The sequence below is a fragment of the Rhea americana genome, unplaced genomic scaffold (genome assembly GCF_003343005.1).
Source record: "Rhea americana isolate MKP2758 unplaced genomic scaffold, rheAme1 scaffold_19, whole genome shotgun sequence".
NCBI classification, from domain to species: Eukaryota; Metazoa; Chordata; class Aves; order Rheiformes; family Rheidae; genus Rhea; species Rhea americana.
In genome coordinates this window covers 4,631,812-4,654,818 of record NW_028186038.1, presented here as the reverse complement: position 1 = coordinate 4,654,818, position 23,007 = coordinate 4,631,812, and the positions used below count along the sequence as shown (strand labels likewise).

Here is a 23,007-nt window from a genome sequence, read left to right as displayed (position 1 = left end):
ATCAGTTATGAACCAGAGATTCAGATCTCAGAGCTAGGGTGGTGTTTTGCTCAATGGGTGGTTTTCACTGACCCTTTTTTTTTAATGTAGTTCCAAACGACAGCTGAATATGCGACTGTCATTTATGCCATCAGCTAAAAAGCTTTAATCTTCCTAAGTATTTCCTTCATATATTGGTTTCTTAAATATCATGGTCTGACCATACCAACACGCTGAACTTTCATTTATAACATATATTTTGTGCTTCCTTTGAACTAATTGTTCATATGCAGGAAAAATATCCTAATTAGCTTTAACGGATTTGGTGATGAAAAAAGCATTATATATGCAAAGAATCTTTTTAAAGAACTCAATTTCTTATCAATACCATTCTGTTATTGACTTAGACTTGCTTCTTGCACATTATTATAGTGTTTTTGTTTGGTTTCTTTCTCACTGGTTCTGGGTATGATTTGTGTTTGCTTATCCAGATCAGAAACCCAACCCCAAAGGAGACAAGTGCATTTAAAATTACAGGTAGACAGGCTTGGACAGGGCCGACAAACAGATCATTGGATATCTGTAGTAAATAAGAATCCTGGCTATAATGAAATACATCACTATCAAAATCAGTAAATATGCTGTTTCTTAGAAATTAACTTTTAAAACATACAATTTTTAGATCATACATTCTTTTTTAGGCTACCCTATTTGGTCTCTTCTTACATCACTTTTATGTTCTGATAAACTTAACTGAATTCTCCCTGCTTACTAAAGTAGACCTTATGCCCTCACTCACTGGGGTTAATAGCAAACAAAATTTGAGACAAAATATTGTTAATAAAAGCCTGTATTGCTTACAGGAATTTCTATACTTTGCCATTTTAGTATTAGTATTTGGTGGTATTTGGTATTTGGTATTTTGGTAGTATTTAACATTCCATTTGCCCTTTTTACACAGGCTGTCACAGCCCTTGAAATCTCTATGTAATATATATTGCTTTATAGATGCAGAAACTGAAAACCAGGAACTAAATCTGAGCAGGGGTGTGAACTCCCATATGACTATTACCTCATCTAGAAACATCACCAGGCTTTTTTCTTTCTTATACAGCCACACCRTATTATTAAATGACAAACTAGAATATATGGAAGTCTGGGACAGAGCTGAGTCTGAAAACGATAGCCTAAGGCAATGCAGAAGTTGTATTATTTTGGAGAAGGAGAATTCTTTCATTTTGTTTATCTCAGAAAACTCATGGTCAGAATAATTCTTCAGTGAGCCAGGCTGTAGCAAGTACATTCATAAGTGTAGTAAGAAGCACTAAACTGTTGGCATACGGAGCGCAGACAGACAGGGCCAAAATTGCTGGAACAAGGATCTTTAGGCTGTGGTGGTTGTTCATTCCTGCTTTTCCCATGCATTAGGAAAGTATGTTGAAAAGCAACCGTAAAACATAYTTATCTTCATGATACGGGTCAAGAGCCAGGATGAGAATAAAGACACTCCTTAGTGATGATAACAACTGCTTCGTGGTTGAAACTGGATGGATCCTTGATGTTCAGTGCTTTATTTTATGTGGCGAGGTGGGAGGAGTCCCTGGTTCCCAGTTTTGCTGGCACCAGCTGGGAGCAAGGATGTGAGCTTCTTCCCTAGTGGGGACTCAGTCCTCCTGGGGCTACCTCTAATTTGTACAGATGGCTAAAAAAGCTTTTAAAGTAAGCCTGCTTTGTGAAAAAGGCTGGATTCAGCATCCAAATTTTAAGAAGAAAGAAAAACCACAATAAAAATTAAGTCAAATAATGCAGCCTTATATGATACACACACACACACACACACACACACACATATATTTATGATAACTTTTCACAGATATATATATCCTACAAACTGAACAGACTGCAAAGGTATCTGAAAGTGAAATTCTCTGGATACAAGTTCTATTAATCAGTCTAGCTTCTCTCCTCAGACAGAAAGTGAGGCAATGGAAACTCTAGTCCAAAGCAAAACAGTAATTAAATTGGACATTTAATCATTGAACTAGTTTGTAATAATAATAACTTTATTTTTCAGAATCATGCGCTCTAACAGTCACAGACAGACCCTTCCTTGCCTAACAGAACAAGCAGGGCCACCACTACCATCTCAGCACAGCATCCTGCACTGATCCGTAGCCAGAGAATTTAATACAAAGCTACAGACCCTTTATTTTTTATGTGACTTTAATGAGGTTCAGTGTTTTTGCTCAGTATTTTATTTAAAGGTACCAGAATATGGGACGAGAGGCCTTTCAGAGATGAAAAATTTGAGGGAGGGCACATTGCACAGCCATTGCAAGAATAATGTACAGACAAGAGAAGGACCATTTTGCAGCTCTTGAGTTCAGATGCGCACCAGCCTGAACTTTTCCAGGTCTGTCCTTGCTATTCACTATACCAAAAGCAGAAGATCCTAGGAACAAAATGRAAGAAATACTAACTACAGGCAGCCTTGTCTAAGCTCTTAGAACTGAGCAAAAAAATAACTTGCTATGGGGAGCCTCTGATTGTTTTTAGGATATTTCATGTTAGTGACAGCTTGCTATTTCTAGAGGTGACTACAAGTGTAGAACGTATCTTCTGGTCTAATTGTGACAGTTTGAAACTCCGTGTGATTTTACTTAAGTCACCTCAAACTCTGTTACTGATGTTCTTTGGACAAACAAATTGTACCTACAATATTGCTGCATGTGTGTTCAGCCATGCTCGGTTTTTTGGCAGAAAGAGTACTGCTCAGCTAATAGTGTTCATCAATGGAAGGGTTAAAAGTTACGCTTGCACATCCGTAATTGCTGTCTACAAAGCATGAGTCAGGAGGAAGCCTGCTTGGCTTTAGCCTCTCTGGAGGACTGGCACACTTGGCAATTCAAGGGAAAACTTGTTTATAAAATGGACAGAAGACAGACAGATTGAAGCAGACCTCCCAAAGTCACTTTCAGAGTCACTCTTAAGATTAGAAATGCACTTTAGCTGAGCTGTCACCTGCTCTCCAGGCTGTTTACTGTACACATTACTAAGTGCAGTCASTATTGCTTGCTCTGTTCCTCAGACCTGGGTGTACCTTTCCAAAAGACCTTATGGAAAATGCCTAATGTAAACCTAGCTTGCTCCTCTGAAAGCCTGTCTGCCTGCTCTCTATTGTTCAGCCCAGCACCGGTTATCTGAGCCGGCATTCCGGGGAGGTGAAGCGAATGTCAGCGCCTTTAAAGGCGCAGCCAGGTACCTGAAGCGTTGAAGAYTGAGTGTGTCCTTCATATGTGGTGACATGAGGTCTTTTTCAAAGTCATTATCCATGCTGCATTTTACTGCCTAAATGGTTTGGGCTATTTAAGATTGAGTCTAAATTCCAAATGACATCTCCCCTTACGGCTTTTTATATAAAGGTAACCGGGCTCTTGCAAGCTGCTGTGATTTACGTATTTTTCTGCTCTTCAGCCAGTCTGTCTAACAAAGCCGAAGGCATGCTGCTGACTCAGGCGCAGCATCTCGTATGCTTTGTAGGAGTTTGGCATCTCCAACGAAGTATCCAGAAGAGGCGCTTTGTAATTCTCTGGGGAAGGAGGTACTGTGAACCAAGTACTGAGGAAAGCTACAAACTCAAAGTGAAATTTTAACTTTGGTTCAATATTAAATCAGGAAACTCTTTAACTTTGAGCTGCTCCTGCATCTTTGGATCTGCCACGTTGCATATCCTGTATACTTTATGGCATATGCAAAGAGCAAATAACAGTAACAGCTGAGGTTTACCTCACACAGGGAAATGCAGAACCAGAGCCAAGTTAGCATGGGAACAGCCCGACCTTTACAAATGGACCAACTTCTGAATGCTCAATCTCTTCATTTTAGGGGGCATTCATATTTATCCACACATAATTTCCTTTTCACAAAAACATAGAATTATTCAGATAGGAGAGCTTTTGCACCATCTTGAGGAAGGACCTATTTGACTTATATATCCAGATTCTCATCTGTGCAGGAACTCAGTGCAGGAGTGCTAAGTGAAGGCAATCTGATCCCTCGTTCTTCATGGCACATCTGCACCAACCTCTATAAAGCTTTGAGTGGAATCGCTACAGAGAAAGACTCCAAAAGCARCTTTTATCGATCAGACCAAATTCAGAGCCACTAAGAACGGATTTTCCTCAATCCAAACAGACTGTTGAAAAGATGGCTAAAGTAGATTAAATTGTATAAGCTACTTAGAAATTTTAAAGAATTTAAAGAGCTTTTGAGTAACCAGAGGGCAACATTTCTGATCACAATATTAAAGTCTCTTTCCTTCCTACTCCCACGTTTGAATAATTCACAGCTGAAAACTCATTTCGCTTGCTCTTTCAAACATGAAAGTTGGCCTCTGATCTAGAACAAAGCATGGAAGGCTTTGATCCAAGAGGAATGTATTAAAACTAGAAACAATAGAATCAAGGGTGTTTGACTACCCAGATTGCATTTTTTTAAAGGCTACTGCCTGAGTTTGCTAAGGTAAAAGAGAGAAAGTAAAAAATACTGTATCTATTGAAACTATTTCTTCTGTGCAGTTCTTCCCAAAATCAAGAGTTAGGTACTCTGAGGACATGCCTGGCATGCAAGTTAGTCACCTCTGGGTTCCTTCCTAGAACTGAAAGGAAACCTGAGGACATGTCCAACCTTGAGAGAGAATCTGGACATTAGCTGTCCCAAGTTTACTCTGATACTATTACAGTAGTTCTTATGTCTTCAGGTGCCTAAAGGCAGACAATCTACACTTTGGTRTCATCCTATAGAGCCACATTGGCAAGTTGTAACACAGCCAATGATTACTTTGTGCATTTCCAYCTGAGGAAAAAAGTGAAACAGCAGTAACAATAATCCAGAACAACTACACAGGGCCCAGAGCTATGCAATGCAGACATGAGCCACTCTGCCCCAGCTGCTCAAGCAACGTGGACTCTTTTCCTTGTACAGTACCTAGAGACAGCCACTCCATCAGCTGGAAGCACTCTGGCAAAATGTATCACAGTTTTTATGCTACTATCATAACCATTCTCATCTTCCAGCAGAGAATACAGAGCAGCATAGTACTGTATTCAGTAGCAGCAAAGTTCAATGTATGCTAYTCTGTATAGGCTACTGAGCCTTGCTGTTAGCACACTTTGTACTTTAGGTTAAGCTGAAAATGCTCTTCCTTTCAATGATGCACAAAGGTTTTGTTTTGTTCAGTTATACAGTCCCATGTGAATCTGGTATCTTGATGCAAGTCCATTTTGGGTCTACTGCATGATGGAAAGGGATTTTTCTCCCTCATCCATGTTGTCTGATTGTATGGAGAGTCAGAAAAATCAGTTACAAACTCTCTTAAAACTGATGAGTCTCCACTCTCCAGACAGAGTCTGTTGTCCCCCTTATTGCTAATGACTGTGTGGAATGTCAGAAGCAGGCACCAAGTGCAGGACATTGTTGCACAGGCTGAGAGAAAATCAGACTGTCTCACTTGGAAGGCTGTAGCAATTTAGCCCTAGAATTCCAGTGAAAATATTTGATCTGGCTGAGGACTTGATATCGGGTCTTGAAAGAGTTTCCAGTACCCTGACTTTGAAGCCTGACATATGGGTGAACTCTGAGCCCCCAAAATCCACGTTCTGAATCTTAAAGTCCAAGAATCATTCCACCAATGCATCACTGTGACAAAGCAGTACAGAGACAATCAAAAATACTGCTTTTCCAAAGTCTTTACAAGGAAGATCATGGAGGAGATTGCTTGTGGCAAGGGAAGGACACTAACAAAACAAACTCAACTCTAAAGCCCATCGTGCTTACCTCCAGTTACCCCCTTGCAAAACTCCTACTGCTGGGCAATCGCCAGTGCAATCGAAACCCATTTCCTAATCACCAACAGGTAACTGTGCATACGACAGCAGTTCTCTTGAAAATGGTTTCCATGATGCAACAGAGTGAGTGACATGAGCTACGCATGCAGCCTATGGGGCATGGGAATAATGCACAGTCAGCAGTGACTCATGGGCTATCCCAGGAAGAGGCAAGGAGCCTCTCTGAAGTAGGCAGTGCAGCATACAAGCGCTGACAGTAATACGGGTAGCTACCCGCAGTCTCTCAGCTTCCTTCTTATTTGCCTGGTAGCCATAATGTAACAGGCAAATGTCACAAACACAGAAATTATGCATTTGGGGAATAGTCTGCCTGCTGTTACTTAGAACTGGAGCTGACAGCTTTGCACTGCTCTTTACTGTTTAGAAAAGGTTTCAAACCTATGACGGTAAATTGCTTAGCAGTGAATGGGTAATTCTGTTACTCAGAATAAGTATTAGAAATCAGAAATAGTAACTGAAAAATGAAGCTGAAATGGTTCTTCTAATTTCAAGGATCCAATATGGATAAACTTGAGATTTTTTAGAAGGTCATTGCTGAGACAGGGAGACACACTTCTGTATGAGTGTCTGTAAGTATAATGAGGCTGCAGAGCTAATATTAGACTTTCTTCTACTAATTGCAAGTCTGTCTTAGAAGAGTTCTGGAATTCATGGTATAGGGCTCTGATGAGTAGAGGCCCCTGCATCTCAAGAAGATTATATACTTTTCTTCCTTGTCAATGATGCATAATCACAGACTCCAGCTTTTCTAATTTCAGTAAGATTCATTCATCTGGTACTTGGTGATCACTAAGGCCCYTACAATTTACTTATGACCTAATAGGCAAGAAATTTAAATAGAGGCTAATTTAGTATCTCAGCAGTTTTAGACCTTTTAAAAATATCTTTATGGAGAAATAAACTAGCTTGTTTCTGGATGCTGGTTCCTCAGCTCTTTCGTGGGAAAACTGTAATATTCATATCTACTCTGAATACTTGACAAGTGCAGGACTTTATGCCGTTCAGTGAAGACTGATTTCTGCATCTCCACAATAGTTCCCAACAGTAGTCTGATTAAAGCTGAAGTTTGACTAAGCTTCAGGCAGCACTCATACATTTGTTCATAATGAAAACATATTCTTAGAGGCAGTTTTTCACTTTGCTGTAACTTAAGAAGAAGGTATCAAAGAGAAAGCATGCTGATCCTCAGAAGGGAGMAAAAGTAGAAACATGTCTTGCATCATATGCTCATTGCTGTCCTGTATCCTCTGATTTCCCTCTGTATTTCTTCTGATAGATATTACTAAAGTTAATAGTGGGGGATAAAGGAGGGGAGTTAAGGGACTGAACATCTGAAATCACACTTCCAGGTGATTTTATTAAAATCCTGTATCACAAAGGTTCACTGGCATTGAAGTGTTTCTCAGAAAAATGTGGAATTTAGAGCATTTTTAAAAAAGCAAACTGGTGCTTTGTCTCRGTGTTGTGTTCAGTGCTGGTACTGGAGTGCTGAAGCTGGCTGTCGTGGCTATAGATTAAAAAATTCCAACTACAAGGATATGAAGAACATGTGGAAGTTTCTGCAGCCAAGTACTTGCAATCCATAAACCGCAAACTATCTGGACTTGTGCAGATGAGAGGCTCTGTATTTCTTTCGTGAGCATTGCTGCACATGTGGATAGAGAACACTATAGTCTAAGATGTCTTTGGAGCTGGTATGACTGTATCATGCACGAGCTGTTGCCACGGTACAGGCAGCTGAGCTATTTTGGAGGATGTGGATGGTATGCAGAGATATTCTCACTTTTGTGCTCATTAAGCAGTGGAGTCCATGACCCAAATGTGTATCTGTGAGGGACTGTGAGGAGGGAAACAAGGAAGGATATTTATACCTATACTGCCTTTTTCGTGTCTTAGCCCATCTCCCCTCCTCCCTCAATTTGTTAGAGCAAGATGGAAGAAGATTTGTTTTCTTGTGCCAATTTTGCAGCCTCTGATGGAGCAATCTGTGGAGCAATTCTATTCACCTATGCAACACACAGGATGCTATATGAAAGGATCAACCAGATGTGGTTATTTTGTGGTCTAACGGCCAGTGTTGAAGAAGTAAAAAAAAAAAAAAAAAAAAAAAAGTCATGATGAAAAATTGAGCTGCTTTTCATATTTTTTTCCTCCCAGCTGCTGGGAGTCAAACTTGACAGGCTTGACAGACCATCAGTGCAGCTGGTTGTTGAATAACTAAATAAAATAAATATCTAGTCAAAACCGAAGTAYGACCACTAAGTAGTTAACATCTGTGTCTAAATTAGAGCTTCACTTCTTGGAAGTCATCTATGAACTGCCCCTTCAACAGCCGGTTACAATGCGTCTGTATATGATGTAATTATTCTGGCATTAACAACTTGCTGTGAACTCACTYTGCTGTGATTATTTCATTCACAGTAACTGAGTTAACCAAGTTAATCTATATTGTTGTCCAAATTAGGACARTAATCCAAATCAGGCTTCCTTGGACCTCAGGTCCAGGCCCTCCGCTATGACAGTTAAATTGCTCCTTGAGATGACTGGCCATTTCAAATGCACTCCTTCCTGAATCCTTCCTGAATCCTACCTACGCAGGTCCCTACACTATGGGGAAGCCTTGTGGATGAACTAGGACTAGCTGTGTGAACAAGGTTACCAATATTTGCTCTGTCAGCCGATTATGGATTTGTTTCTGCATGAATGACWGCTGATTAAAAATACAAAATTTGACTCATTTGTTTTTCTGCACTTCAGGCTGTCCTCTTTAGCATTCAGATGGGAAGACATTCATTTAACTGGTACTGTGTAGAACATAAGACGTGAATATGCAGAGTATAACTAAGTTGTAGTGACTTTAAATTACACAAGTCAGTGAAAAGTACCAGAAAACAAAAGTTTAATATATTTTGTAATAGTATAAATATATAAAAATAAAATATATTTTGTAATAAAGTATACGCTGAACTGAATAATTTTAGTATTTGAATCTCTGTCTGTTTTGCCAATTTACATTTTCTGTCATTTGGTCTGTCCAATGAGTCACAGTATAATCATATTTAGAATTATAATAAACTTGTAATGGCAATGATGATGAACACTTGGTATTTATAGAGTGGGGAAGTGAAAACCAGCACTTTCAATTTAACAATTTAAGCTTTCTGAAACTTTTCCGACCAAGACAGTTTTCCATTTGAAATTGTTCATTCAGTGGGAATCTGGTCTATCCTTAAACTTAGCATTTCTATGCTGATATCAAAATGTATGCTGCTTCACTGATACTGTGAATGACTCCTCCTTGCTCATTTTCTCTTTCTGCTGTGATCTGGTACAGCGGTGGCTTCACCTTTGGCACTCTAATACTACGCTCATAACTATGTAGGTAAAACTTTTTTAAACAGAAGTTTCAAGAGCAGATATTCTTCTTTTACTCAAAAGAAGCTTATGAATATGAATAGGTGACTGTCACAGTGTGTCTTCCTCCATTTAGTGCCAGCTGCATCTACACTGCGCTGTATAAGGTTGACTTGACACRTCCTGTGTATGTGAGGCATCGCACTCACCATCCTCTGTCTGCCAGGGCAACCTCGCTCTCTCTCGTGTCTTTTGCTTTGCTAAGAGTGGCTCCTAAACATGAGGAATGCTACTGCCTGGCTTCTCGGTGTTCACGTCCTCAGAACTCCCTAGCTTCTGTGTCTGATGTTGCAGTCAGAACTTCCCTCCTTTCTTTTAAAATCATCTAGCTTTAATCTTGATTCAGACTCTCTCAGACTTTACTTTGTTCTGCTACTTACTTCTGCTGCAGTGTTAGTTGCTTTTGCATCTCTTCATAATCACATCATGCTGGCTACAATAGCTGCCTCCTGTGCAAGCTTCCTGGGCCTCATCAAATGCTGAAGTTTCATATTTCAGATGCCAGTTTAAGGCTTTGGTCATAATCTTCAAAGTAATAAATGGATCRAGCCTTAGCTACTTTAAAGGCTGAATTTTGATCTGTGAACCATCATGACAGCTGCACTTCCTTGGGGCAATGTAGATTACAAAGCCTATGGAGAAGTGTATGAAAGGGAGGAACAAGGCATTCCCAACTGAGAGAAGCCAGCGATGGGAAGAATATCCAGGAGAGATTCTACGGATCCACATCTTAGGAAGCTGAGCAAAACCTTTCTCTTTGAAWTACTTTGAACATTGATTTTCCCCTCTATTCTCAAAAAATCCAGCAAACAAACACACCAGCAATACTCCAACACCAGCATTAAAACAAGTACAACTGTGACTAGTTTTTTAAAGACCATAAAGTCTGCTACAAACTCTGCTTTAAATGCAAGGCTCTCAAATATCCAAGCACTAGAACATTTCTTCTCCATTGCTTTCTGCTGTGTCACGGCATTTCACGCAGTATCTGAGTGTCATGAGGTTTTTTTATATGAAGCAGATTCAACAACAGAAATTAATGAGAAATACAGAAATAGAAACAATCCACAAGAAGTCTCTTCTTCAGGAGGGACTTTCTGTGAAGCTGATGATGAATACAGTACACAGTTTACCTTTGAAGTTAAACCAGACTTTTACATTTCTATTCTAAGCTAAATTAGTGCCTTTCAGTCTTAATTTATCTAAACACAGGGGTCCCCCTGGTTAATCTTCCATGGAGGTTTCAACCAATTTAGTTAAACTGGTATAAACAATTCTGTTAAGACACTTGGTCTAGCTTATGTCAATTTGAAATCTGTTTATGGCAACCCTAAATAAGCTATTCTTAAACTTAACTGCAAATGTCAGCCAACTTCTTGCRCCGATTTTGACTAAACTGGTTTAAAATAGAATCTTAAGTAAATTATTTTCTTGTAAACTGGAAACTTCTTTGGTAAACTAGAAAGTTTGGTGTAGTGCATGTCACGTCCTCCCTCTTGTGGCTGACACAAGGGCTCACAGTTTTGGGAATACACTCAGGCCTAAGAGGATGGGTTAGGCTCTCCCTAGCCATTACTTGGCAACAGGGACAGTAAACTGGCAGCTATTTTAGGATTCAAGGCATTATAAACACAGCTTTATAGAAACCAAATAACAAAATGCTTGAAGTTGGATAATTATGTACTGTTAATTTGAAAAAAAAATATTCTGGAATAAAGTAACTCTTAAGATGTATCAGTAAACATTCTGTTAAAACTGCTAATGCTGGTGTAGCTTTTCCTCTGGAAGACTATTAGAAAGGCAAAGTTGGCAAGGATGGACAGCCAGGAATTTGGGAAGGCTTGTTCAAGTTAGGGACAAGGAGAGAAGCTCCAGAGGAGAGCTAAGGGGAGGAAGGTTTGCAGWTTTGAGAGAAATATTTCCAAACTTGAGTTCCTCATTGAATCCTCTGGTGGTAGACAAGCATCTGAGAAGCTGGAGGCAAAGGGGAGACCCACATCTCTGTCCCACAGCAGTGGTGTGGCACCCGTGTATGATGGCAGGCCATGCCAGCCTTCCTAATCTGTGCTGCCCAGTTGCATACCAAACGTGGAAGTACAAACCAGTGTGGCTGCTGGGTGGAGTGAGCTGTGCTTCATACAAACAAGAAGTAGCTGCCTAAGGCTTCAATAGAGGCATTACTGAACTGGAGAAAATAGGTTCCTGTCTTAACCACCCTTTGTCTGATTTTTTTCTTTTTTACCTCAGACAACTGAGCAATCATGATGTGCTTTTCATCATGCCCAGGAAAGGCTTGAAGTTGCCATAAGGATCTCGGTCCAGCATTCTCAGATTCATTTAATTGTCACAATGACTTTACCGACATTCTTACAGGGTTTTCTTAATTTGGAAAATGGCCTAAAAAGGCTTGGTGCCAGGTGAGTCCTCTATCCTTTACCTTGGCAGGGCTCTACCTTGCCAGGGTAAAGCTGCCTCTCACGTTCACACTGGCCTGCTGCATACTGTATACATTTCAAAGCGAAAGCTGATAGCTAGCAATAGTTTTTGAAAACACAAAATCCTTCTAGTCCTGTCCAGATTGTGACTGACCTGTACCCTGATGGGACAAGAGATCCCAGAGAGCTTCCCAGCCCTTTCTATAACTAGTTGGGGACTGACTGTAAGTCCTCTTACTACATCATTACCTAAACCACCTAGAACTTGKGGGGTGATTCTCTAGTTTCTAGTGGCAAAACAGGAGGGAAAGAAGAAAGAGCTTTTCTTCTTCTGCAATATCAAACGAGCAAAACATCTGAAGGCAAAGATGAACCTGCAAAGAGAATAAAAAACTTGCATCTTCTATAAAATCCAGAACTGATTGAGAAAGCTTTCCTTGCTGAAGTTGAAGGCATAACTTTCAAATATGTTTGGGAAGCTCCATGTTAACATATACATTATCCACACTTCCTTGGCACCTTACACTGGGCTTTTACACATCAATGCTACCCCCAYGCAAGCCCAGGATGTCCCCATGCCCATCTCTCTCATGCTGCTCTGTGCTGCCATACTTCTGTTGTCAAGGATGCAAAATCCACTCCTGCTCCACCACTAGATTCAGGACTGCCATGGTATGGACTGTTCGACAGAATTCTTCACACTGTCCTCCTTGATTTCCTCTCCTATTAGGGGTGCCACAACTTCATCTTACTAGGATCCACCTCTTCTATGAGAGCCTCAGGACTGAGGAATATGAAAAAGTTTCTCTAAGGRGAGGGAGGGTCAGGAAATGGGAAGGGAAGAGAAGAAGAGTCAGAGAACACTTGTGCAGTCTGGAGGATGAAGTCCTCCTATGTCCCTAAGTCTCTGACTACATGGGTCTCAGGTAACCCATGAAAAAGCATTTGTGGAAATTAAGTAGAAGGTGCAAGAGGCACTCCTCAAAGAGAGGATGGCCTAAAGCCCATAGAATCCCTGCCATTGATATGCTAGGAGTGCACACAAAAATTCATCTTCTTTACCTCACTTAGAAGAAGGCAGCTTGTGGCAGAGGCAGAAGGTTGTGTGACCAGGAGGCCACCCAGGGTAACTGTTCCTGCACTGCACAGGAGATACCCCACAGCCAAGARCAATCATGGGACAGCAGGGGCATGAATGGGAGCTGCAGGAAGATGCATGCCTTTGGAGCAGAGGAGAGAGCAGTRGAAGGGGAAAGGGAAGGGGCAGCTCTGGTATAGGGCAGGGTTGCAATCTTTGTGTAGACAATTAAGTCTCTACCCACATGATTAAAAGCTTAATTGTACTCCATAAGCAAGCAAGATCTGGAGGTCACAGGTATATGCAAATATAGTCATGCTACTTTATGAGCTGTAAGTCAGCAGTTGGCTGTAGTTTAATTCCTATGCTGCTAACATCCCATGTAAATTAGAAGTGAACATTCGGTGAAAAGTCTTCTGGATTCTCTTTGACTGCTTGGTTCTCAAAATGCTTATTCTGACCAGTATTGGGGACTTTGAAGGTCACTGATGCTCTTTAGAAAATACACCAGATCAAGCTGAACAATGTAGTGTACGGGTCAGAAAAGGCAGTAGAGGTGTAAAGTTCCCCTTGTATCTATAATCCTAGGGCTTCTGTGTTCAAGGCTGGAATACAATTTTTTCCATGGTGGTATAGTCAGAAGGTATAGCCAGTAACGGTATAGCTAATTGGTATAGCCAATWGCCAAGGGGGCTGAAATGATAGTACAGGACTGCTGTAATTTGAGATCATCCCAAACATGTCCCAAAATCATCATCAGAGCCTCTCCATCCTCAGGTGACATCATGTTATACTGAGTGATGATGTATGCACAATACTGGTAGAGTGGTCCAAAGAAAATCCTAAGTTAGAATAGAGAATGGTCGTCATCTGCAGACCAAGTGATCAACAGAATTCACAGCAACAATCAAGCAGGGCATTGCATGGATTAATGCAAAATAATCAACATAGGATAAAGTGCTTCTGTTCTACTGCAGTGTTGGTGGGATAATCAGAATTTTGAATTCATCATTTCTCATGATTTCTTTCAGGTCTATTTTCAATTAAGTTGTCACCATCTTTGGATTTTCTGAACTTTGGTGGAGTTGTAAACAACCTCAATCTAACAAGGTTGTGCCCATTGTCAGGGCCCCCACAGCTGGACACAGTTGTGTCTGTGCCGTACTCCTGCAACACAGCTTGAGTCAAGATTGAATGCCCAATTTCCTTTGCTCTAGAGAAGAACAAATAATCAACACAGGGAAGATAACTAGTTGGGACCCCAAGGAATTTGGAAAGATAAAATGTGTATTGGCAGAACTTTTCATAGCATATCTTGGAGAGACACAGTCAGGAGAGAGAGAATATGTGCTTGTTAAATACTTAAGTCCGTCCGGCTGCTACCCACTCAGGCTTCTGCAAACACTGGGCTTCCTTTAGGACAGAACCAGTTTTTGCCTGGTCACCCAGCAATGACTCATTGCAAAGTCTTCATCCTGAGAGGAGAGAGGAGGGCTGAACTGACAGTGATCATTTGTCGTAGTTATTCCCATTGCYTGTTAAATAGAAAAGTAGGGTTGGAAAGAACTTCAAGAGAACAGCTAGGCCAAGGATCTGGATCTGTTCAGCCTCCTCCTCTCTGATCTTGGTTATTCCTCTGAGTTCAGGCACAGTGAAGTGACAACAGTCAGGCAAGGAATGGCAACAGTGCAGAAGTTATCCTTGCTGAACAGCAGTGGTATAAGGTATTAGTTGACTGGAGGCAACAAAAACCTGACAAAACTGTTGTAAAGTTAAGTTTTTTCTACATCTATTAATTCAACCCACTGGCACAGACATTTTAGATGTCCTGCTCACATGTTTTGCATTAAAGCATTATGAAATCCCAAATTCTGGTGCCAGATGGTTTTGAATTACTTTGCTTGTATAAAGGGTTTAATTTGGGTGCATGGAAAATATAAAATATTCCAGTAATATCTTTAGCAGGACTACATAGGTTGCATTCGCTTTATTTTTCAGCTGTGCTATCTGCCTTCTGCATGTTATATTCTGAGTCACGATAAAACTTTAGAACATGAATTCAGATTTACTGACTTCCCAGAACAGACTATGCTCTGTAAAATGCTTACAGGGATTGACGTGAAAGGAGATATTCCTAGAAACCCACTATGCTGAGAAACCACACAATGAATTAAAATAGCCCTCTTCTTCCAAATACGTGTCTCCTAAGAATGCATTCAGCCTGGTCCTGAATGTGAAGCTAGAAAGAGAGGATGGGTAAAGGTCAAGCATATGGCTGTTGTTCCTGCCAGTAATCATTTTGCTTGTTTTACTTGATGAGCTGAATGAGCTTTTTAGCTAGTATTAACAAGGATCACATTCTTCAAATGATCTTTTCTTGGTGCAACAGATGAGCACCAGAAGTATAAACATGGAGTTAACTTGAAATTAGATCTGTTGGAATTTACACAGACTGCCACATGGCATGAACAGGGTGAAATGGCCCCTGCACTTTCTGAATTTCATCCTGCCTGGATCACTGTCACATCACGTACAATGTGGCTTCTGCCTTGTCATTATTCAAATACAGAATTACTTCTTTTATCCAGTCACACTCCTGAGTGCAAGAGCAAAATGTTGACCTTGTTAAACCAGTAGCTGTCTAGGGTATAGTAATAAAAATAAACTGGATTGTATCTTAGGGCAACACCTTAAAGTGACTTCTTTAACTGGATGCCACTTTAACTGGTTTGTTTAAACTCACTCTAGATGAGGAAGCTAGACTAACTAGAGACAGTCTTTCTCTCATACTCTCTTTTACAGCTTTTCAGAAACAAATTGTTTACATTCAGGGGTAGCCCAAAAGTAAAACTAAGCATTACTTACAACAGTGAAAGTTTCATTCAGACTCCTATTCTCAGAGACCAAAAGGGAGGAAGAATGGTTTGTACAAAGGGATCCTTGGGCTCTGCTCAACAACTTACAGCACTTTTCACTCCCCCATTTTTCACAGTAAGTATAGTTCTGTTGGGTTTTGGTTTAAAACCCAGAAAGAGAGGTGTTAAATGGAAAAACAAAACAAGAGTTTCAGATTTGATTTTGACAAGCTTAATATTGCCAAGGAGTCTGTGTTTTTAATTATACTGCATTAAATGCACTGGAAAACATTAACTTACATTACATTTGATCATTCTCCAACCAGTCTAGAATAATTATTTGGGGAGCAATTTTCTATTGAGTTATTTTGTAAAAAGAAAGCAAAACAAATAAAAGCTTATGAGTCTTTCAAGCTATCTCCAAAAACTGTAARCTCCACATCTAGATTTGCACTGATCAGTCAACAATTACAAGATTATGTGTGTGACTGTGAATGACCAATAGGTATACTGACCTCAATTTTATAGTCTCAGCTATGTTTCATCAATTGCATCTCCTTGCTGATGCATCTGAAAGTAATAGTAAGACTGTTATTAAGATCTAGAATTTTTTGAGAGAGGTGGAGGTAGGGAGGAGTAAGAATAATCTCAGCCGGTAAGTCATGCATTAACAAGGTATCGTGCTCTTGCTGAGGTCAGCATCACACCCAAGATGCAGAAAGGCTGACTGCAATGGAATAACTCRTAACCTTAAAGCTGAGCATGTGCTGATTGGTTTACTCAAGTCTCCTCTGAGTTACAGGGTGGAGTAAATTTCAGAAAGAAGTTTTAGAACTGAAGAGTCAGTACGTTTGGATATAATTCTAGGATGGGAAAGTATGTGAAGCAAATATAAAGCTTTAGATGCATGAATTTTGTTTTTTAGGGTCAATATTAGTAGGAAATGCAYTTAAGCAGCGTCAATTTAAAATGAATGATTATCACGGGGAAATTCTTATACTTTTGAAAACCCTGGTGTTCAGCCTATGCTGAATCAGTGATACCCCTTTTAACACTGGAAAGACAGAAATTTCCCTGTCTTCCTCACTTGGTCATATCTCCCACTGTCCAGAGGTATTCCAGAGATGACTATAACATCATGTATTATTTTACCAGTGTTTTCCTTTAGACAACTCTGTGGTTCTTTGCTTGTGACTTTACCAAATTTTAATCATTTGGTCCTACAGTTTTGAAGCTGAATGCTGTTATCTGCCTAGCTAGAAACACACTTAGTTTAATTGGGACAGCTTCAAAAAACTGATGCAACAGTTCCCAAGGATGATTCTCTACTCAGAAAAAACTCCTATGACCTCTCTTCTGAGTAACTCCAGAGCTGTCACACTTCAGGGTAATTGTGATCACTCCTCACTTCTGAAAATGTCTCAAATGTGCAAGCTTCAGGAATGAAGCACGTACAGCTGTGAAAAGTTTAGTTAATGTGCTATATCTGCCATCACACAGATATTTTGTGACACAGACATGGGTAGAAATCAGTTACCAGGACAATATTCAGGCCTCTGAGCCATGAAATTGTTCTTTCTCTTTCCTGCAGTCTTAGGTATCATATCTCCCAGCTTTGCAACTAGGTAAACATTGTATTAACATGCAGCCTTGATTCACTTCAAAGGATGGTGGGGAAAAAAATAGTACTGAACTATTTAATYGAAGCTATTGTAATTCTGTCCACAAAGTTCCTAAATTAAGGTTGTATAAACAAGCTTATCTCTATCATTTCTCAATTTTGGAGTGCTTAGTCTGCAACCTGATTGTCCCTTTAATAAACCTTTTTCATRTATTCTAATAACTGGGTTTGTTTTCTGGATAAATTTTGTCTAGAAATTCAGAAGCTTTATCAACATTCTTGAGTTAATRTTTCTAGCAGTCTCAGTGCTCAGCTGTGTGGGCCTGAAAATTTAACAAGTATCTTCGGTGATACTAATGAGTGATACTAATGGACTGTCCAAAAGGCAATTTCCTGTATCAGCAGCAGAATGTTTAATTCCATTAAAGGAAGTGAAACCTGCACACTCAGACAAAAAGGAAGGTCTTCCTTTTATATATGTACAAGGGAAGAGATTTCTGTATCCGCCAGAGGAGGATAGAGAAGGCGTTTGGGTAACGTGCCTCCTTATTCTTCCTTTAGGTTGAATACCTGCACAGACTTGCTGGAATCATCCCTTTTATGGAGCAGAGATTCTCAACTCATGCAAAACAGTTTGGCTATCAGTCATGGTATTGCGAAGCAGCTTTCAGTCTTCAGGACTGTCTGCAGTACAATTTGCAGATGTGCAAAGGGTAAGTTACAGTAGGCAATGCAACGGAGGCCCCAGATGCCAGGTCTCCAAATCAAATGCATGGAGTTTACAATTACACATGGTAGGCTTCCAGGAGTTTCATGACCACAGACCTGTTCATCAAGTTGACTAATTAATGTATTTGTTTCTGAATGTTCCAATATCAACATTAGTCACCGTATGAACATCTGTAACAACAGTAGAATCAGGCAACACCCAARGTCATTCCTAACTTAAAATATGAAAATACATTCTTGATGTACTTTCTGTTTGCTGTCACTTTTATCACTCTTCCCACTGTGAAGAGAACTGTACACAGAGAGCTGCTTCCACAAAATATCCTCCTATTTATTCTATTTATCCTGATTTTTTTTCCTTAATTTCACATACAACCTTTTTTCTATACTTTGCTGGATACCAGTATTGTGCCTTTTTCAAGCTCACATGGATAAAACCTTCTAGATGACTTGTTTTCTTGTATGATKAATGTACCAATGGTTGTTTATGATATGATTATGCTTAGACTTTCAGTGGCCTAAATCTTAAAGTAAAACTTCTTTTTTAATAGATCTTAATCTGAAATGCTCCTGTTAAAGCTCGTAATACTATGAATAATCTGATGCTGAGTTCTCTCATATTTAATTACTGTAATAACATATTATAAAGTACAAAGCTAGTGAGGAAAACAAACCTTATCTTTGAGCAGAGATTTTTTTTTCCTCCATTTTCTGAATAATAATGAATATCATAAACAAATGTAATTTCTACATCATTCTCAGGTGATTCTTCTCTATCTACTTTTATGCAAGTTAAGTAACAGTCCTCAATATGTAATACACTGTAACACCAAGCTGCAGTTAGAGAAGGCCAGACTAAATATCTGTAGTTCTGAAATCTGCATGCAGCAGCAGTGCTGCTTGATATAATTTTCCAGCTAGTCCAGTGATGCTTCAGCAGTGCAGGTAGTTCATTTTGAATCCCTTTTTGGATTATAAGTAAACACCCTCTTCTGCCCATCTGTATCTGACATAGAACAAGAAACTTTGCTGGCAGCTTTCCTAAAAATTACATTATAGGTGCTACATTCCTGATTTTTATGATTTGTGTAAATTCTTCTCAGAAGAACTGCTATATAAAATACTGGCCAAACAGAATTAAGAGAACTTTCAAGCAGTTCCTGTTTTCTACTCAAGAGACTATGTTTCAAAAGTAATCCTGTTTATCTTCTTCTGTTCTCAAGATGTTGTAATGTTTAGCTAATGGTTGTGAACCGTTGGGGGGAAAAAAAAGCCTCAAAAGTGGGAAGTCTCATTGCTCATGTAGAGGGTAAGAAATTCATGCGGCGTTTTCAATTGTTCTGAAAGTCAGTGGGAGTCTTAGCCAAAGACTAAGATCTTTGATTAATCGCTTAATATTTTGCATTAAAAAATAAGCTACTAATTATTTAACCCATACTTCAGGTCAACTTCTTCCTCCTATTTCCCAAGTTAGTGCCCCTTTTTATCAGGCACCCTTTTATTTCCCCTGCTTTGAATAAGCTCTCTTTCAGCAGTAGAGCAGATCATGACACTTCACTTCTATTCCTATTTAATGCAGCTTGGTCAAGTTACAGGAAAATCCAAGAAGGAACACCTTTCTCTTTAATCATTTGTAATTCTTTCAGTTTTGGATATAATAGTGCTTAACAGTCCTGTAATTTTAATAATAGTTTATTTTTTCCACTATGAGTTACTTAAGCCACATTTCTGTAGTAAAGGAGTAGTGATACATTGTCATGTTATGGCACTGGTAAGAGCTAGCTGGGGATCTAGTTACAGATCACAGCCTCTGTGAAATACTTGGGGCAATAATCGTGTAACTGAAGTCATGCACAACATTTAAGTGGRTTTTCTAGCTACTCCTGGGAGACCATGTGAGAAGAAAAACTGTCAGAAGAAACAAAAAGTCATTGCATACCAACTTACAAAATAGAAAGAACAAGAAATAAACAACTTTTGTATGAGCCTGATCCTTGGATACATCATCTGCCACTGAATGCATATTTAAGGAATTCCAGTGTTAGATATGCATATAACAGTTAACCTATGAAAATCCAGGACTGTCCTTCTCATGCAGCCACTGGTCTAAAAAACACCATACCAGCAGCACTTAGGGTTGGCTTGCTTCTCTTTGACTATTCAGACATGCAAATATGAATTCAAAAGATCTCAAAACACCCTGAGGTTATCAAAGGCAAGAATGATGAGACCCTGTATGTTCTTCACTCAGTTTCAACCTGCATGTATCAGAGTAACATCATTAAAGTTCTTAACTGTATAATCATGTTTCATGTTATCCCATAGGACTACTGCTTCTTCCAGAGCAAAAGAAGAATGATGCATATTGTACAATATCTGTTTCTAGTCTAGGCTTTATTTGCTATACACTAGAGCATCTCCACAAACGCTTCTATACCTGCAACCCTTCCACCCTGAACACACATCCAATGCCAAACACTGGCTCAAAAGAAAAGATTCAGAAACATAAAGGGTGATCATGGTTCTTAAAATGTGGGGTACATTAAGGAACCACCTAACACAATTAAGAAATATGCTTGTGTGCTATTTTCAAGTTGAGTAGTAGAATCTGATGCATTTAGTGTGAGAAGAAAAGTCTTCTGAGAAGCAAATGCACTAGCAAACATATTTTGAAATGTCAAATGTTAAATGGGAGCCCTTTCTGCATTCATACCAGGAATGATTTTACTTAAAGAATTAAGGTAAACTATATATTCCAGAGAGAGCTATTGCCAGACTCTCTRAAGCTAGACTAATGTCTAATGCACCACAAGATTTTTGAAGAATCAATTCAAGAAGCTTGAAAACAACAGAACAATGACCTACCTATATAGAGCAGATCACACCTACTGTAAGTTATGAAATACAAATTTGTAAAACAGACCATAGTTGCTCATATGTAAATCCTCTTCCTGAAACTCAAGACTTAGTTAGCTATCCACCAAGTTAAATTTTACATGTTAGTGAGAAGTAGCCTAGAAAATCCAGAAAACTCCTTCCTTAGTAAAGATCTTGCTTAAAATAGTGAAATCAATTTAAATTAAAATGAAAACAGTATGAACCAYAGTGAAAAAATAGTGCAGAGCAGGTCCTGGATTGAGCCTTTGTGAATAGTTTTCCAAGGGCCTGGTTTATGAAGGTGGCTTCAGGTCAACATGATACTCTGAATCTAGGGGTTCTTGGCTATTTGTCTATATTCTAGTATCTAGCAAAAGCTGGGACCTCTATACATCTTGGCAATGTCTTTATGCACTTCCAGGACCCTATATTCAAGAGAAAGCAGGCCTCTGAAATCATTAAAACAGCTTGAGGATATTTCAGTAGAAGAACAGCAGGATCTTCTCAACCATGCAGGCTGCGAAGAAGAAAAAGCAGCTTCATGTTTTGAGGATGATGTCACTTACTAAATGCCTGCATTGAAGCTGAGAATTTTTTTTATTTTTGGTTGAAGCAATCAGATCTGTAGATKTAGTTTCGTTGTTACACAAAATTAGGAGATTAAATGATATTATTATACTATTATGAGGAGAATAGTGTTTCATTCCTATCTAATCCCTATGGAATTGTCATGAAAAGAGTGGAAATTGGGGACTGGTTATAAGATGTTTTATCTGTAAATCTTCACTTTTACAATTTTGAACATAGTTTGTTTGCACTGTCAGTGAACCCCATGGTACCTGGCTTTTTTAACCTTTAATAGTGCCTCACATGTATTATTGCTCTAACTTTTAGTTTGTGACATAATTAAAGCAACTCTATTAACTCAGCACTGCAAAATATCTAATATACACATCTTYATTATAACTTTTCATTCTGATAGGTCTGCTCTGTTACTCTTYTAATCTTCAAGCCATGCACTTTATCTTTTACTGATCCTCAGCTTGTAGTTTCTCATGTAATTAGTGAGAAATGCCTATTTTTAGCATGTAAAAATATTCTAGGAACTAAAAAAACTGTTTGTCATCTCTGTTGGATGAGCCTGATTGTTTTCATTTGTTAGCTGGTTGAAATTAACATGGAATTCAGTTATCTTTTTGTTGTTGATAAGGTTTACATTTTTTAAATATATTTCTACCTTGACTATGAGTTATTTGCATTGCATTCCTCACAGGCATACCCCAACCTTGCTTTGCACAGCATTAAATGGACTTTTTAAAATCATCTTTTGGTTACCAAAAGAGTATTTGTGATAATTATATTGGCGTTTCTATTTAATATTTAAYGAAGCTGAAAAGATGCTATCATTCTTATATCCACATTTCAGTAAGAGGTTGGGTAACGTCATGTAACTATCTGTCATATATGTTCTGCACTATATCAGATAAAAAAGAGACATTGAGAAAAACAGTAAAGCAGACAAAGCTTCTTTATATGAACACAAGCTTTTTTTCCCCATTAGATGTCTGTCTTTTTACAGAGAATTTATGTCTGAAAAGAATGTATYTATAATAGTTTCCATTAAATTAGCAGCCGCTAAATTTTCTTGGCAAAGATTGTGATAAGGTAAAGCAACTCAATTGCTTGCTTGGCAGATTATTCCAGTAATAATGGTGGGGGGGGAAGTCTTACTCATTATTTCAGTAATAAGATGTAGAGAAAAAAAGTTTTACTCCCTTTTGGTTTGCCAGACTGCAAACAAGACACAAAATGGGATATATTTAATAAATAAACACTGCAAAGTCTCTAATTCACCCGCAGCCAAGTTGTTACTCAGCCTCCCCTTACTGAAGTTTTGGAGCCTAGTCAAGTACAGATAAAGCGCTCATTTCAGTTTTGGATCCAAGCTGAGCATTACTGCATCCAAGCTAAGTTAGGAACCTGATGGGGGGAGAGGTGGCAGTAGGAAAGGACAAAGCAGCTTCGCTTTTGTACTTCTCTTCTAGGCTGTAGCTGTCTTGCAATCTATTAAAGTTAGAACAATCACTGTTTTCTCCATTTAGAGTTGTCTCTT

General features: G+C 39.1%; 1 protein-coding gene across 1 annotated transcript in view; it reads left to right on the top strand.

Annotated features, from left to right (window-relative positions):
• LOC146597233 (uncharacterized) overlaps nt 1–22,199 on the top strand; it is a 59,945-nt gene extending 37,746 nt beyond the window's left edge. The window contains exons 4-5 of the mRNA XM_085302438.1: nt 17,850–18,001; nt 21,316–22,199. Of these exons, the coding sequence (XP_085158564.1) occupies nt 17,850–18,001; nt 21,316–21,463 (300 nt within the window). The 3' untranslated portion in view covers nt 21,464–22,199. The remainder of the gene's footprint in view (nt 1–17,849; nt 18,002–21,315) is intronic.
• Nucleotides 22,200–23,007: the final 808 nt, after the last annotated feature.